Genomic DNA, 17370 nt, shown 5'->3' with positions numbered 1-17370 from the left:
AGATTGCCGCAACATGATAATGGTCTATTGAGAGCAGCATAGGCCACAGTTACATCAGAAACTAAACACCAGAAGTGTGTATTATATAGGTACCGGTACTTTGAAAAGGTCACACACTCATGTTCTGACACACCTATGTTCCGACACAACTATGTTCCGACACTGTCGACACCTATGTTCTGACACACCTATGTTCCGACACACCTATGTTCCGACACACCTATGTTCCGACACACCCATGTTCTGACACACCTATGTTCCGACACACCTATGTTCCGACACACCTAGGCTATGTTCCGACACACCTGTTCAGACACACCTAAGTTCCGACACACCTATGTTCCGACACACCTATGTTCCGACACACCTATGTTCCGACACACCTATGTTCCGACACACCTTTGTCCTGACACACCTATGTTCCGACACACCTGTGTTCCGACACACCTATGTTCCGACACACCTATGTTCCGACACACCTATGTTCCGACACACCTATGTTCCGACACACTTATGTTCCGATTGCACATATTCCTAACCCTAACTTATGTGCGGGTTGTCAGAACATAGGGGTGGCGGAATATAGGGGTGTCGGAACATAGAGCAGTCACCCTTGAAAAGCTTAAGGAGCAAAGAAATATCCTTAAATACAACGGATGGGCTATCCATAAAGGTTTAGGTTTCAAAGCAACGCGGGAGGTTTACGAAACCTGGGTGTCATCTGTAGTTTTGGCTTCATCTCTGGCCCAAGCTTTAATTCACACAAAAAATCTTACCCAATGACAATACCTTAACCATTAGCCTAGATTAACAGGATTTGGTATCTCTATAGCAAAAGCCAAGCCAAGATTTCGTAAACACCAATGGGAACATACATGTAGCATGAGAAAGTTCAAAGAATATTAAAAGTTCTTGCCAGTATTAAAACACCACCACCAAATGAGTGTCCTGAATGAAAAGAGTGACTCGAAAAGCACAGACACTGGCCAAATTTTCAGGAAACCAAACGTTTTACACTACATGCATTTCAATAAAACATTTTTCAAAATATAGTGAGGTTTTCCGGATTCATGTCATCAATTAATCATAAATTCAAGTGCTTAAACAAAGCAGACACTTTTCTTTTTTTAATTAATACTGACAACTTTATAAAAAGGTTGGGAATTTTATAAATTAAACAAAAAACCACATTTGGTTCAAAAAGTACTTCCCTTTTCCAATATTGGTTTCCTTCTATTTCATTATTATTAAAATGAGATGAAAACTGTGTTCACATTAGACTTAATTTTGTAAACAGTCACAGCGAGTGATTATGCACATTCTATTGTGGTTATACTACCGTTCGTCTGCACTTAGATTAACTTCGGCCTCCGGCAAAACTTACCGCTACAGGGCATTAAACTTACAGATTTACCGTCTGTCCGCACCAGACTTAATTTGGTTATTTGACAACAGTTTCTGTAAACTTAACACCAGTGTCTGTTAGTTTCACTAAATAAACTCCAGTGTGAACACGGCTTTAGCTTGTCCATGATGACTAGTTTCACTGGGTGGGGAGTGTACGTACATGTATTCGACACCACTAATTTTCACACGGACGATAAAATATATATTACTCTTTGTACGACGAAGAAAAGTATTTCCTGGGAAGGGTAGCAACACAAGTGACGTGTGTATTTGCGTTGTTTTTAGTCCTCAAATTTCCGGTTTACGTTGACTCCAAACATGATCTTTCTCACCTCGGGAAGCATCTATAAATTGCAGAAGTAAATTCAAAATTCCAAATCCTTAGTTATGGGATGTACACATGTCGCGGTCTCAATAGGCATACCCAAGGGTGTTCCCCCCCCCCCATGCTGACTGGAAAAATTAAGAATTCCCTCTGCCATCTCCCCCTCCCCCACCCCGACCTCCCCTTGAATTTGTCTGTAGTGCCCAAGCAGCCATTACTGGGACACTTCCGTGCCTGGATGCCCATCACATGTGCATTTCGCAAAGCTCTGAACATGTCACTAAAGATACGAATGCATTGGGCAACATACCAAATATTTGGAGCGTCCCAGTTATGGTTGAAAGCCACCACAGTGTTAAATCAAAAAGTGGGCAACTCCGACTGGTCTGTAACAACTTTTAAAATGTCCCTGGCCCTGAATGAAAATCCTTTTGAGACCATTATTCATGCATTTATCTTTCTGCTAGCAGAGAATTGTCTGTTGTAGCAGAGATTCTTATATCAGGGAGTCAGGTTGACGCAGTGGTTCTTTCCTCGCCTTCCGCTGCAGTGACCTGGCCACACGTGGATTGGGTTTTCAGGCCTCATTCCGTGGATTTCCCCAGAATATTCTTTTGGGGTTTTCCTCCCACCTCTAAAACTGTAATTTCTTTTCATTATCTTCTCTCTACAGGTTTTTCTTCAGGCTCGCGAGCCACAGTGCTTAAATCCTTAGTTTCATTACCAGAAATAGATAATAATAATAATCGGGATAAGCAGTGCCATGATTTAGTATACCAGAACAAGAATTCAAAACACCACCAACAACAAAAATCAAATGGAAAAAAAATATCTGACTTACCTGGCGACTCATTAGATCTAACCGACTTTCTAAAGTATTGGTGACCTTGATTTTGTTGTTGGCCGTGTACATCTCTATACCACCAGTGCTGTGGAGAGAAAGGTTCAACACTCAACGTTTGGTTCTCTATTTGTTTCAGTGATAATGGAGGACAAATTCATCAATTCTTAATACAATAATATGGCGATAGCAGCAATCAAGTGGTGAATGGAAATAAAATGCTCCCTCGGTAACGTTGAAAGATTTATGACAACTATACTTCTTTTAAATTTTTGCTTCTTCTCAATTTTACTCGCTTAATAACCCTAACCCCCTAGGTCCTCTGGCTAGGATGCAACCTCAATCCTACAAAATCCTCCAATTGCCACCAAGAAAAAAATTGATTCAGCCTCAGTACTCCAAAATCATCCGTTATTTCTTGAATTTAGTCTCTGGAGGGTGACCACTGCCTCAATCCTCCAAAATCTTCTGCCAGTTACTGCTATGGTTTGAGGCAGTGCGAATGGCGTTTAGAAGCAGTGCGGATAAAATGTCAGAAAAACACAGAGCTGATTTATGCATGGCTGAACATAACCAATGCAGGATCAAACCAAACTGAAAAACATTCACTTACATGTCGGCTCCAAGGAAGTTTTCTTCATCAAACTTGACCTCGCAGTCTCTATTGGCTGCCTTCTTATAGTCAGCGAGAGCCGCCTTCGTTTGCTCCTGAAGATTCATAATAATTACGCAAAATTCTTAATAGTTGGCAGCTATGCAAATGTCTCAAATGAACCATAACTTTTTAAAGGTTAAGAACCTCAGTTTTTTTTTTCTCTTGGAGTTGCGCTTTAACATTTCAGTCCCTGAACCACCCCGAAAGCGCCTGCCTGTTACTCCTTATACCGCCCCAGCACCCTATGGGTTTATGGATTCATCAAAAAGTAAATACAGTGTAGTACAAATGTAATACAAGGGCTAATGAGTTATCAGATCATCACTGTCTGAACACTGAAAGTAAAAACCATGAAACTGCAGTAGAGGAATAACATCCCAGACAGCTGCTTTATCTCTCCCTACCTTGACCAGTGCCAGGTCGCACTCTTTGCAGCGCACCGTCACTTTCTTCTCCATGAGCTGGTACAGCCCCTGGCCCAGCAGACCCTTCAGGATCTGGGCGTACTTGTTGCGGTCCTGGATGACCTCCCCGAGACGTAAGCGAGCTTCGTCCAGGATGGCCATCACGTGGTCCTCCCGGCACTTGAGGACCCTGAGCCGGGCCTGGTTCAGCATGTTGGACTGTTGGCTGTCGGAAGATACACATCAACAACAGTCTGATTTAATAGTATTTAACCAGGACATCGCAAAAACGAACACAACTGGGGCGTATGCGATACCTGTTCTCGTCTTGAATGAACACGAGAACAGGGTTTTGAACGACGGGAACCAACACGTGAACAGTGTTCGCGAACAAGATTCTCACTCCCCACTTACTGGGGGAATAGATGAAGAACGTGATGAAGGACAGGCAACGCTTATAGTAATTCTAAAATCTTATTGGTTGCTATTATCACTTCCCCAGTTGAATGGTTGGCCTACTTCTCCAACACACTCGTGCGCCAGCCAGAACGCAGCATCCTATTTGTACGCGCGTACACGTTTTCATTTAGTTCATTGTTCATATGGTCAACAACATACTGGTTGGACTCAGACTCTAAACCCATCATCCTCTGTGAATTGAAGGCTTTGTTCAGACTAAATTCAACCTAGCTGAAAAAAATAGTCCAGTAGCCCAGTGCGCTACTAACAATTAACATTTGTAAATGAGATCTGCAACAACATTGTCTTGCTTTTTTACCAAGGTGCTAAAATGTATGAACCTGACAAATTCAGATACACCATCACAGCAGTCAAAATCAATCAAGTGACAGTTTTTAACAGTTAAGAATTCCCTTCTTAATTTGATATAGCCATGCTTTGACTGGAGGTGATTGATATGTCAGCTATACCTACCAGTGACCTCTTTTGTCTGTTGACGGAATTTGACTAGTCACAGTGTTTACACAACTGTACTTTTCCTGTGTTTTATTAGTCTGTATACAAACGCATGGCAGGGGAAGTGGAAGAAAGTTTTGACTGTCTGTGACTGATCAAACAACAGGAGGGTTCATAGCTTATACCAATAAGTATTTGAACTTACATCTTTTTCTGTAGCTCCAAGTTCTTCTCCTTGCGTTCATAGTACTCCATGATTTTCAGACGCTGTTGCTGGACCAGTCTTCCTTTCTCAATTTGAAATTCTTCCTCAGCCTAAACAAGCAAATTTGATTTGTCAAAAGTAAACACTCAATCCTCTTTTGCAACGTCCTACCAAAAGGTTGCACTAGAAGGTTATTAACCCTAACCATCCCAAATCCTCTAAAATCCTTTTTGCAAATTGGAGGAATTTGCAGGATTGAGGTTACAAGGCAAAAGTGGGTTGCTGATTTCAGATGACGCACTGTGTCAAGGTCTTGGGCCGGACCTTGAGTTGTTTATGCTCAGCCGTGCATAAATTTAGTCCTTGAATGATTTTACTTCAAATCCTCCGCACTGCTCCATGATGTCACTGCCTCTGCCTCGACATATTGACGGTGGTCACCCCTCCAAGGACCACATTCAAGAAATAATGGAGGATTTTGCAGGATTGAGGCTATATGCTATTTTTCGATGAGGCCAATTGGAGGATTTTGCAGGATTGAGGTTACATCCTAGCAAAAAGGCTCAGGGAGTTAGGGTTAAAATATGCCAATTCAATATTTCATTCCTTCACATTGAAGTTGTTCAGGTCAAAGGTATCTTGCAATAAAGTACGAAAAAGTCCTTGCTAATTAAAAAATGTGTTAAATGTGGCACTTAACCAAATCAAGTGTGCAGCTTTTCATATCGGAAATCACTGCTTTATGTGTATCCCGATTATTCCTTGATCTACTACATTTACATGTGCCGTTGGAATAATAAATAAGCTTATTGTTTGTGTGTTTTGTAACCTAAACTGCTGTATGTACCTAAGCCGGAGGAATGATACCTGTAAATCTCTAACTGATAAAGATCAAAATAAAGTCAACTCAACCTGCCAAACAATCCAGATGGATTTTTAGACATCTCACCCATAACATACATTACTCTAGTGATACAAAATAACACAATACAAAATTAAAACTTGTCATTTATGAAAATTCCAATGCGAAAAGTGACAGTGTGGATGAGAAATTTGAGATCAGAGTTTTAACAAATGAATATGAACTGTCAGTGGTCTAAAAAAAGTAAAATATCAACTTGGTTTGACTGGTGGAGAATGCAAGAAATGTGTTCCCACCTTGGCCTCAATCTCTTCAGCTTTCTCTCTGGCCTCCTGGTCAATGAAGGCCATCATATGCTGAATCTGTTATCAAAAAAAAAGAGCAATATAAAAATTAAAATTATGACTACTGCATAGTTATTTAAATGAAGATGGTTATGAGTACTCCTAGCCCGACTGCGTCTGGCCGTACAGTACTATCGCAAGCTCTGTAGTACGGCCAGACGCTCAATGCTTCCACAAAGACTGAATTTTTTCCCCCGCTGATGTAGCGATTTTGCTACAGATTTTGATCGAGATTATCTTTTCATCCAGGACACAAATTTCCACAGTGAAGGTTCTTAGTCGTAGAGCAACTCATACCTTTTCGAAAAAACGTTCTTTGGTCTCAATATTTTCATCCATCTGGCCAAAAGACGACTTTTAGTCATCATCTTCCACAAATATCGTCCTGAAAATGTCCTCTATGCGATTTCAAAATGGCGGCCGCGTTGTAATGTATGCATTATGCGAGCGTGCTTGGGTAAGATAATGAATATGCATCATAGTTTATGACGTTTGTCGGGCGCGTGGCGCGGCTGGCCATACAAACACGAGGTCATGAACTAAATAATGCATATTCATTATCTTACCCAAGCACGCTCGCATAATGCATACATTACAACGCGGCCGCCATTTTGAAATCGCATGGAGGACATTTTCAGGACGATATTTGTGGAAGATGCTGACTAAAAGTCGTCTTTTGGCCAGATGGATGAAAATATTGAGACCAAAGAACGTTTTTTCGAAAAGGTATGAGTTGCTCTACGACTAAGAACCTTAACTTTGGAAATTTGTGTCCTGGATGAAAAGATAATTGATCAAAATCTGTAGCAAAATCGCTACATCAGCGGGGAAAAAAATTCAGTCTTTTTGGAAGCATTGAGCATCTGGCCGTACTACAGAGCTTGCGATAGTACTGTACGGCCAGACGCAGTCGGGCTAGAGTACTCCTAGAACTATGATGCTCCGCGTGAGCGGAGCCTCATAGACACAGAACCCCGCAAAATTGTTTGCAGCACGAAAAACACCAATTAAGTACAAAAACGTCCATCAAAACCGAGACATTTCCCACAGAACCGCTGCACAGTTTGCCCCTAAACTTCGTGCAATACCTCATGACATACTCATGTTATGTGCGTCTAACAAGCAGCGCTGGATTCTGACAGTTTTCAGGCCAAAATGATGAAAAATATGCCCTTTCCGCACTGAGCCAATCCGACACTTAAAACGTGCACACAGACATTATATGATCGATCGATGATTTTTGGTTTGCTCGGAGGTATTGCACGAAGTTTAGGCCTTAGGAGTAGAATCCAGTGATGTTTATTACGCGCACATAACATGAGTATGTCGTGAGGTATTGTACGAAGTTTAGGGCAAACTGTGGAGCGGTTCTGTGGGAAATGTCTCTGTTTTGATGGACGTTTTTGTACTTAATTGGTGTTTCGTGCTGCAAACAATTTTTCGGGGTTCTGTGTCTAGGGGTAGGTTATGAGGTTCGTAAATGTAATATGGGTTGCCATAAAAGAGGGAAAATTGCCATTTTGTGGAGGCCCATTTTTAGGGTCTCTTAATTCTTATCAGTTAAGATCTCAATTTTACAACGTAGTTCTGTCTCCAGCGTTACATGTGAATTCCTGATGAGCATGTTAGCTGGAGTTACTCAAGTCTCAAGCTAGACTAGTAAAGTATGTCATCATACATGTCATAGAGGGCCAAGTTTTGAATATTTTTAGAAATTTGGGGGTAAAATGACGATGACGACAAAATGTAACACGAAAATAAAGATGGCGATCACCCCGCAATGTTTATGATGAACTGTAAACGTGCAAGATGTGCTGAATCGCACGGCACCAACTGTAAACATGGTAAACCGCGTAGGAAAATCGTAATTTCTAGGTAGTGGATATTTTGCCGGAGGTAATGACGGCAAACTAACGATTACTAAAGGTTTGCCGGCGGCAATCCATATCAACAGAGGGCGCTGTACTCTTTAAAATAGGGCTGAATTTAGCCCGACTGCGTCTGGCCGTACAGTACTATCGCAAGCTCTGTAGTACGGCCAGACGCCCGATGCTTCCACAGAGACTGAATTTTGTTGGCCGCCGATGTAGCGATTTTGCTACATCTTTCGATCGCGATTATCTTTTCATCCAGGACACAAATTTCCAAAGTTAAGGTTCGAAGTCGTAGAGCAACTCATACCTTTTCGAAAAAACGTTGTTTGGTCTCAATATTTTTATCCATCTGGCCACAAGACGAATTTCAGTCATCAGATTCCACAAATATCGTCCCCCATGCGATCCCCCATGCGATTTCAAAATGGCGGCCGCGCTGTAATGTATGCAATATGCAGGCGCGCCCGCGCAAACTCATGAATATGCATAACAGTCTGTGACGTATGACCTCGTGTTTTTGGACGTGCGTGCGGCGGGGCTGTACGTCCAAAAACACGAGGTATACGTCACAGACTGTTTATGCATATTCATGAGTTTGCGCGGGCGCGCCTGCATATTGCATACATTACAGCGCGGCCGCCATTTTGAAATCGCATGGGGGATCGCATGGGGGACGATATTTGTGGAATCTGATGACTGAAATTCGTCTTGTGGCCAGATGGATGAAAATATTGAGACCAAACAACGTTTTTTCGAAAAGGTATGAGTTGCTCTACGACTACGAACCTTAACTTTGGAAATTTGTGTCCTGGATGAAAAGATAATCGCGATCGAAAGATGTAGCAAAATCGCTACATCGGCGGCCAACAAAATTCAGTCTCTGTGGAAGCATCGGGCGTCTGGCCGTACTACAGAGCTTGCGATAGTACTGTACGGCCAGACGCAGTCGGGCTAGGCTGAATTATAAGATGTATTAAATTCCCACCAAAAGTTGTGTAGCACGTTTGGTGTAGTGGGTTAAGCAAAGGCTCTAGTAAGCGGGATGACTCGCGTTCGATTCCAACCGCACCACATTTTAAAGTTTTTTTTTCTCATCCCCAAATAAATAAGAATATTCTTCTTTTATTATTTTAACATGTCTCAAACATTTTTTGCAGAGTATTACATTTTCTTTTTCAGATTTGTGGCTCTGGAGGATTTTTTTTAAAAGGGAAATAAAGTCCGAAATTATAAAATGGTCTGAATCCCATCTTGTGAATACGAGGTAACAACGATAATTTTGGCATGGAGCCAGACTAAAACTTGTCACCGGAAAATGTTTAACTACAAAAAAACAGTAACTGCGCATGTTCAGTGCATATCCGGCAAACTAACGTTTACTAAAGGTTTGCCGTCTCCGGCAAAATATACACTGCCTAATTTCTACCCATGCTTGCTACCCCAAGAAACTGTTCAAAAATTACCAAAAAAAAGGTGTCATCTAATTGAGAGGTTATTTTTTTGAGTAATGAAAACCACCCTCGACTCTAGTCTAATTTGATCGGAACTTAATAGGGGCCCTACACTACACGATCGCCACTCTAATTCTAAACCCCTCCCCCAGTAGCTGGAGTTACCCAGCCCTGAGTTTTATCATTGGGTTGTCATCTAGGGCTGGAGCGCATTTTTCTCAAAACTTGTAGTATTTGCAAAAAAATTTTGGAAAATGTTCAATTTTGTCCCCGTTACACACTAATTGCAACTGCAACTCACCCCAAACTTGCCTGGAATAACCATTACACAGATCCTTGAAGTAAAAAACGATCCACGATGAAGATTCAGCCTACAATTGCAGTGAAAACAGGAGGAATAACCGCTAACTTGACAACCTTGCTGGATTGGCCAGGACCGCTATTGGTTTGTGCACAAAAAAAATGTGTACAATGAATGGCGGTCGATTAACAGGCACAGAGAGCGATCGCTGTCAACTACTCGTTTTTGCCGGCTGCGCTGGCTGTTGGCGCATGACGTCACGCGGAAGCGTAACACCCGATGACTGTTTCATGCACTAGTATAAGGTTTACCACTCGCATCACAGCTTTGGTACTGGAACCGCAACCAATAGTGCATGAAACAGTCATCGGGTGTTACGCTTCCGCGTGACGTCATGCGCCAACAGCCAGCGCAGCCGGCAAAACCGAGTAGTTGACAGCGATCGCTCTCTGTGCCTGTTAATCGACCGCCATTCATTGTACACAATTTTTTTTGTGCACAAACCAATAGCGGTCCTGGCCAATCCAGCAAGGTTGTCAAGTTAGCGGTTATTCCTCCTGTTTTCACTGCAATTTGTAGGCTGAATCTTCATCGTGGATCGTTTTTTACTTCAAGGACCTGTGTAATGGTTATTCCAGGCAAGTTTGGGGTGAGTTGCAGTTGCAATTAGTGTGTAACGGGGACAAAATTGAACATTTTCCAAATTTTTTTGCAAATACTACAAGTTTTGAGAAAAATGCGCTCCAGCCCTAATAGACAACCCAATGATAAAACTCAGGGCTGGGTAACTCCAGCTACTCCCCCAGCGAACCAGCCCCATTTGTCACCCGTGATGATGTGTCCGGAAACTGGTCAACTTATTCTTCATGCTTATCGGCAGTTTTTCGTTTCAATTCTGCACAGCTTACCTGCTTTTTAACTTCTTCATCGTTTTGTGACATCCTGAAGCAACGGGTTGTGTTCCCAAATACGAATTATAAATAAGAATTTTGGATGAAAAGGAACCAAATTGTACAGAGCAGAGAACAAAAATGCCAAGCTCCAAAATTTGGGAGCAGACTTTAAAATAGTCGGGTGATCAAGAAAATTATGCTACTTCCGTGAAATAAGCCTTATCAAAGCCCAGGATTCAGACATCGATATCACAGGCGTCCCCAGAGCACAAACAGCCGACACTGCACACTGTACACTAATCAAGCACACCAACGCGTAAATGTAGAGACGAGGTTGATAGCAAATGGTCATGTGATGCTTAAAAAAACCTGTGACTCAAACATGTGCCTATTATTCAGTCATTTCTAAACTTTATAATTTGCATATTTTTGTATCATTCACAAAGCAGTCATGATATGACCACACTTGTGATTTTTTTTTTTCTCATTTGTCTCAGTTCAATTTATGTGCAATTTAGGGGCCATTCCTTAGCCGCCAGGTTGGGAAGGGGGGGGGGGGATACTGGAAAGAAATTTGCTTGACAGGAAGTCTGTGTGTTTTCTTTGACTATTAAACAAATATTAGCCCCCCCCCCAAAAAAAATAATCGGTCCCTGGTCAGCCCGAAGTTCCGGAATTGATGCGGTGACGCTTTTTTTTTTTTTTTTTGGATGGTTTTTTTTTTCAAGCTTGAATTGTACAGACAAGGTGGGTACTATTTTGCTTTTTTGTGTCCTCATTATACATTGGTTTCCTCCATAATTTGCCTTGGTGCCCTTTATCATTTGCCTTGGTGCAATTTCCCCATTCCTTGGTGCTTCTTGGTGCAAAAATTTGAGGAGGTGCGGCAATAGAGGGCGCTGTTGTAGCTTCTGTGTTAATTTGAAGGAAAAAAAAGGTTGACGCGCATGATTAAAATCGACGCGTGCGCTGACCAGAGACCGAGTATTTTTTTTTTGGCCTTATAAAAGAAAAATCAACAACCAAAATACATCTAATTTTTTTTTGAAACAGCTTTTATGGTTGGTTCATGGGACATGCTCCAACACATTTAATACCCATTAAAAAAACCAATGAAATAAACAATGTACTTGATTTCAAAGGCATCAACCATTAATGTTATTAAAACACTTAAAAAGGAATGCAGTATGGAAAAAGAATTAAATTTAAAATAAACAAGTCTTGAAGTTTGGAAGAAAACATCATTAAATCATATTTTTTCCAATGATACTCTTGAAATGAATGTGAGATGAGCTGCTCTCCCTGTGCAATTTTTTTTTACAACTTTATACGGTGAATTGCTATTTTACCAGCAATAAAAAACTTTTGAGGTATACACCAAAATTGCTAAAATTCACAGGTATTAAACGAACAATACTCAAATGTTGAGTTATTTGCCGGACATTTGAGTTATTTGCCGGACATTTGAGTTATTTGCCGGACATTTACTACGGCAGATCTTTTTTGTGCATAAGAGGTTCAAAGGCAAGCCACTATTAAAGGATTATATTTCAAAGAGTTGCAGACACCCAATATCTGCAGAGAAAAAAACCAGTTTTTTTTGTTTAAATTAAGCACACACATTTAAACTTTGTTAGGAGAGTAACATCAAATTTGTTAAGGGCATAATATAGGAAAATACTTTTAAAAAACACTTTTTAAATATATTGACCTAACAATACATATATAAATTTGATAGAAACACATATTTAAAGGACACAAATGTACTTTAATTAAATATAAATGCATTTTTAAAAATAAAATGCAAATTTTGTCCCTTGTCATATAAAATGTTACTTATTACGTTGCCATAATGTTAGAGTTTGTAGTATTGTAGTGAGTCCATTACAGGTCCTTTCATAAGTCCAGCCACAGGTAACAGGGGCAAAAACAAAAACAAAGGAATGCCTTTGTCAGAGATCATTTAAATAGTGTCTGACTCAAGGGCGGATCCAGAAATTTTTTTTTTAGTGGGGCCAAAATTTTTTTGATTCTAGATGCTCTGTGGTGCGATCTGAGGAAAGTTGTGACCACTTTGTCATTTTCTTTTTTAGGAAAAGATGGTGGTGTATGCAATGCCTGCCTTTATTGCGACGTCACTTACAAAATAAACAAAAATTGGGTGGTTTTTTTTTTGGGGGGGGGGGGCATGGCCCCAATTGGCCCTCCTGGATCCCACCTTGGTCTGACTTGACTTAGGACTGCGGGACTTAATAAGCCTCTGTACTGATGTGCACTTTTCAACGGGAGCCTGGTGGGGCCCCGATGGTTCGTAGCTCCATAAAAAAGCGCACATGGAAACAAAGTGTGATGCATCATTATAGAGGCTCATTGTGATGGGCTTGTGATGAATTTGTGATGAACTCAACTTCAGCACTGATAGTCTGTGCCTTAAAGGGTCCATCAGATAAACATTTCTTAGGAACACATTTTGTGCAACTTTCTACTCCTCTTAAAATGTATGAAAACTTATTTGATTAATTTTATTGAAAAGTGCACTTTTTTAAACATTTAAAAAAAGAATTCCATGCACTTCAGGACAATTGAGGCCAAACTGAGGGCACTTTTGCTGTGATGTCATTTCAGGAAGACACTGTTCAGTTTAGGGTTTTTCTGTTTGCTCATTGGCTCACTACCATGTACTGAACAACAACGAATGGCCAAAGAAAAGAAAATTTACGACAGCAAAAGAACCAAAATTCTGGCGACTATTGACGCTGAAATAGATGTAACATTGAGGCTTTCAATTTCAATTTTGGTCATGAACATGGAAAATCCTATAAAAACCATAAAGGCACCAAAATGTCCCTGAGAATGGCAAAAACAATAATTGAAAATATGGTTCAATGGGACACAAAGGTGCATTTTCAAGGATTGCATTTAAAAAAGTACATTGCATGGGCCCTTGAACAAAAAGGGCAAGATGATATCAAATAATTTATTTACAAAACAACTAATATGCCAACACTTAAAAGGGAATGTACATCATTGGCTTTTGCTGTAATTTTCAGAAATGAACTATTTGAGGGGTAAATATAATAGATCAAATATTGTTTAACTGACATGTTTGAAGTTTTGTGTTTCGAAAATGCTTGAAAAACGAAGAAAATCAAAAAATGTTTAAGTAGTCTGGTTCCCTGACTCCACTAAAGATAAAATGGATCAATTTATAGTTGTCGGAAAATTGTAAGGTAAGAGAACCAGTCTAGCTGGCCTACACCCGTTCATGAATATGTAACCAATAGCAAACAAAATTTGAACTGAATAAAAACTGGTAAATTTGGAGCAGTAGTTGCAAAATAGTTAGGTTTTTCCAACGGTGATCGGCCGACCACCGCTAGAAACGTTAACAAAAATACCATTTTCTTGAAAATGACTTCACACCAGGTGCCATAATTTTACAGGATGCTTTAGACTGTCATTTACCAACATCCTAGTAAGGTATTTCGTAAAAACTTGGTAGTTTTATTTTTTAATGTTTGCAAATGTTGTATATTCCCTTTAAGATTGGATTGAAAGAATCCTTCCAGATTATATACTGTATAGTTTAATTGTTTGTTTTATTACTTTTTTTAATCACATTTTGTGCGTGCAACTGTCTCCTCCTCTTAAAATGTATGAAAACTTATTTGATTAATTTTATTGAAAAGTGCACTTTTTTAAACATTTAAAAAAAAATTCCATGCACTTCCAGACAATTGAGGCCAAACTGATGGCACTGTTGCTGTGATGTCATTTCAGAAGACACTGTTCAGTTTAGGGTTTTTCTGTTTGCTCAATGGCTCACTACCATGTACTGAAACAACGACGAATGGCCAAAGAAAAGAAAATTTACGACAGCAAAAGAACCAAAATTCTGGCGACTATTGACGCTGAAATAGATGTAACATTGAGGTTTTCAATTTCAATTTTGGTCATGAACATGGAAAATCCTATAAAAACCATAAAGGCACCAAAATGTCCCTGAGAATGGCAAAAACGATAATTGAAAATATGGTTCAATGGGACTCAAAGGTGCATTTTCAAGGATTGCATTTTAAAAAGTACATTGCATGGGCCCTTGAACAAAAAGGGCAAGATGATATATAATTTATTTACAAAACAACTAATATGCCAACACTTAAAGGGAATGTACATCATTGGCTTTTGCTGTAATTTTCAGAAATGAACTATTTGAGGGGTAAATATAATAGATCAAATATTGTTTAACTGACATGTTTGAAGTTTTGTGTTTCGAAAATGCTTGAAAAACAAAGAAAAACAAAAAATGTTTAAGTAGTCTGCTTCCCTGACTCCACTAAAGATAAAATGGATCAATTTATAGTTGTCGGAAAATTGTAAGGTAAGAGAACCAGTCTAGCTGGCCTTCCCCCCGTTCATGAACATGTAACAATAGCAAACAAAATTTGGACTGAAAAAAATTGTAAATTTGGAGCAGTAGTTGAAAAATAGTTAGGTTTTTCCAATGGTGGTCGGCCGACCACCGCTGGAAATGTATACAAAAATACCATTTTCTTGAAAATGACTTCACACCAGGTGCCATAATTTTACAGGATGCTTTAGACTGTCACTTACCAACATCCTAGTACGGTATTTCGTAAAAACTTGGTAGTTTTATTTTTTGATGTTTGCAAATGTATATTCCCTTTAAGATTGGATTGAAAGAATCCTTCCAGATTATATACTGTATAGTTTAATTTAATGTTTGTTTTATTACTTTTTTTAATCATGCTATGGTGATGTATACAAAGAGGCAGCATACTTCTGTTTCGTAACTGTATAAAAACACTATACATTGTAGTTTGTTAATTTAATAGCCCTTTATGCACTCAACCAAAAAAGAAAGTCCCCCCTTCCAATACTTTTTTGTCTGAACTCAAAAACTACTGAGCACCTCTCGCTCAAATAACAACTAATCAGTACAGAAATTCCTCAGCAATCCAGCCATACTCTTATAGCCCAAAACGGTGATAATGTGTACGAAATTATGCAACTTATGACAAATGATACCGAAAACAGTTGCACTTTTGTATACATGCAAGTTGTGGTTCACACTCACCTTGCAAGTACACAAAAGTGCAATTTTTTTTCGGTACCATTTGTCATAAATTGCATAATTTTGTACACATTATCACTGTTTTGGGCCAAACAAAGAGCGTGGCTGGAATGCTAAGGAATTTCTGTACTGATCAGTTATAATTTGAGCAAGATGTGCCTGGTAGTTTTTGAGTTAGACAAAAAAGTATTTTAGGGGGGGTGGGGGACTTTCTTTTTTGGTTGAGTGTAGTCACTGTACCACCCTGCCTGTAATTCCTTTTTTCCACCCCACAACCGCTCCAGCACTGTATTGCTTTATGGATTCATCAAGGATTTACTACATTGTAACACATTGTAATACAGTGTTATACATTGTAATACAGTATAATACAAGTGCTAATGAGTTAAACACAAAGTAGTGGGGCTTACAAAAAATAGGTTAGGAGCCAAATATGGCATATACATGCAAATGGCTATAAATACTGGTATTCCATATATACTGTATGTTCTAAAGGATTCCACTATAACAGCAAAGAGATGGAACCTTACCTTGTTCAAAAATTCATGTCAATAAATTGCACCAGAGAAAACCAGATACCCTTATATACATGTACTTTAATTCCTTTTTAAAAGACCATAGCACCTTTTTATACTGTTTGTATGTGCCAATATATTTTCTGATGCCCGCGGCAACATACAACAGTCAAGTTTTAAAAAATGTCTCCCTTCCAAGAAAATTTCTCAAGGGAGTGAGATAATTTTTTTCTTGAAATATAATTTCTAATTTCAAGAAACATGATTTTCAGCAGTTAACTGACACCTAAGCCAATATAAAGTTTCTACTCAAATACAAATTCTATTTAAAATTTTCCTTTTTTAAGCAACCCCACAGATAGTCTGGCAAAGGTCTGTGATATGCAAACAGATTTGGTGATTAATTATGCAAAATAGTTTGTGACTTGACCTCGAGATTCTGACCATTCAGCGGGTGCCTTGTATCAGGTCTTCCGTAACCAGTTGTTGTATTACAAAAACATGTCAGCCAGATTGACCAATCAACAGCTTGGTCCACAATTTCTGATCGCAATGACATCACAGTTTCTAAGGTTGACTCTGGCTGGCGCGCGGGGTCGTGCAAAAGTTGCATGCTAGGACACATCAGAAATTAGAGTCTGATCTTCTTACAACACAGACGCTTGACTATAAAATATCAAATCACTGATTTGATTAATACCAAACACAATTAAAGGCTCCAAATACTTTTTGTATTGCAATACATAGATTTTAAGTAAAGATTAATGAACATAAAAGTGCAATTTCAGAATTCTATTAGAAAGAAAAGCTTTCATGGGAGTCTTTACAACGCGAGTATTAGTTCCACAGCTTAGTTTACAACCACTTACAGTTTAAGATCTGACGATATTCAGTAGATTGATACTTTTTTTTGTATCAGTCATTTAAAATTCTTTCAAATTGTTATAAGTTTTAGTAGTTTAAAAACTTTTAAAGCGTACCAAATTTCATACATATATAGCCTCCACAACATTTGCAAACGGTGAATATCTACAATTTAACTCATTAAAAAACCTGATTCTTGCTGCAAACAAGTGCATAGTTTCATAATGGCAGTTCACACCATGTAGGCCATGCCTCCCCCCAAAAAAAGTCAATTTTTTTTTTACAGTACTTGAAAAATTGGAAGGGGTAGTGAGGGCGTCTTTAACAACAGACTAGGTCTACCCCCCCCCCCCCATATGCAACAAAACGTAGTTGAGCCAAAACAATGTATTACAAGTATACCTTACCAAGTTTTAACA

General features: G+C 39.3%; 1 protein-coding gene across 1 annotated transcript; it reads right to left on the bottom strand.

Moving 5' to 3' along the window:
• Positions 1 to 775: 775 nt before the first annotated feature.
• Positions 776 to 10674, bottom strand: LOC119722685 (V-type proton ATPase subunit E-like). The gene is made up of 7 exons (XM_038192933.1): positions 10493 to 10674; positions 5911 to 5976; positions 4753 to 4862; positions 3633 to 3858; positions 3187 to 3281; positions 2574 to 2661; positions 776 to 1751 (listed from the first exon to the last, which is right to left on the bottom strand). The coding sequence occupies exons 1-7, from the start codon at positions 10523 to 10525 to the stop codon at positions 1689 to 1691; spliced, it is 681 nt and encodes a 226-aa protein (XP_038048861.1). The 5' UTR covers positions 10526 to 10674; the 3' UTR covers positions 776 to 1688.
• Between the last annotated feature and the right edge of the window lie 6696 nt (positions 10675 to 17370).

This window comes from Patiria miniata, unplaced genomic scaffold, assembly GCF_015706575.1.
Source record: "Patiria miniata isolate m_02_andy unplaced genomic scaffold, ASM1570657v1 HiC_scaffold_16, whole genome shotgun sequence".
NCBI classification, from domain to species: domain Eukaryota; kingdom Metazoa; phylum Echinodermata; class Asteroidea; order Valvatida; family Asterinidae; genus Patiria; species Patiria miniata.
This window is presented reverse-complemented; position numbering and strand designations above follow the sequence as displayed.

Bases quoted from the DNA above. Each gene is read 5' to 3' on its own strand.
- LOC119722685 (XM_038192933.1), bottom strand. From the start codon at position 10,525: ATGTCACAAAACGATGAAGAAGTTAAAAAGCAG. The intron at 3,282-3,632 runs GTAGGGAGAGAT...ATGAATCTTCAG, and splicing joins GCGACCTGGCACTGGTCAAG to GAGCAAACGAAGGCGGCTCT. The intron at 1,752-2,573 runs GTAAGTCAGATA...TGCAATTTATAG, and splicing joins TAGATCTAATGAGTCGCCAG to ATGCTTCCCGAGGTGAGAAA.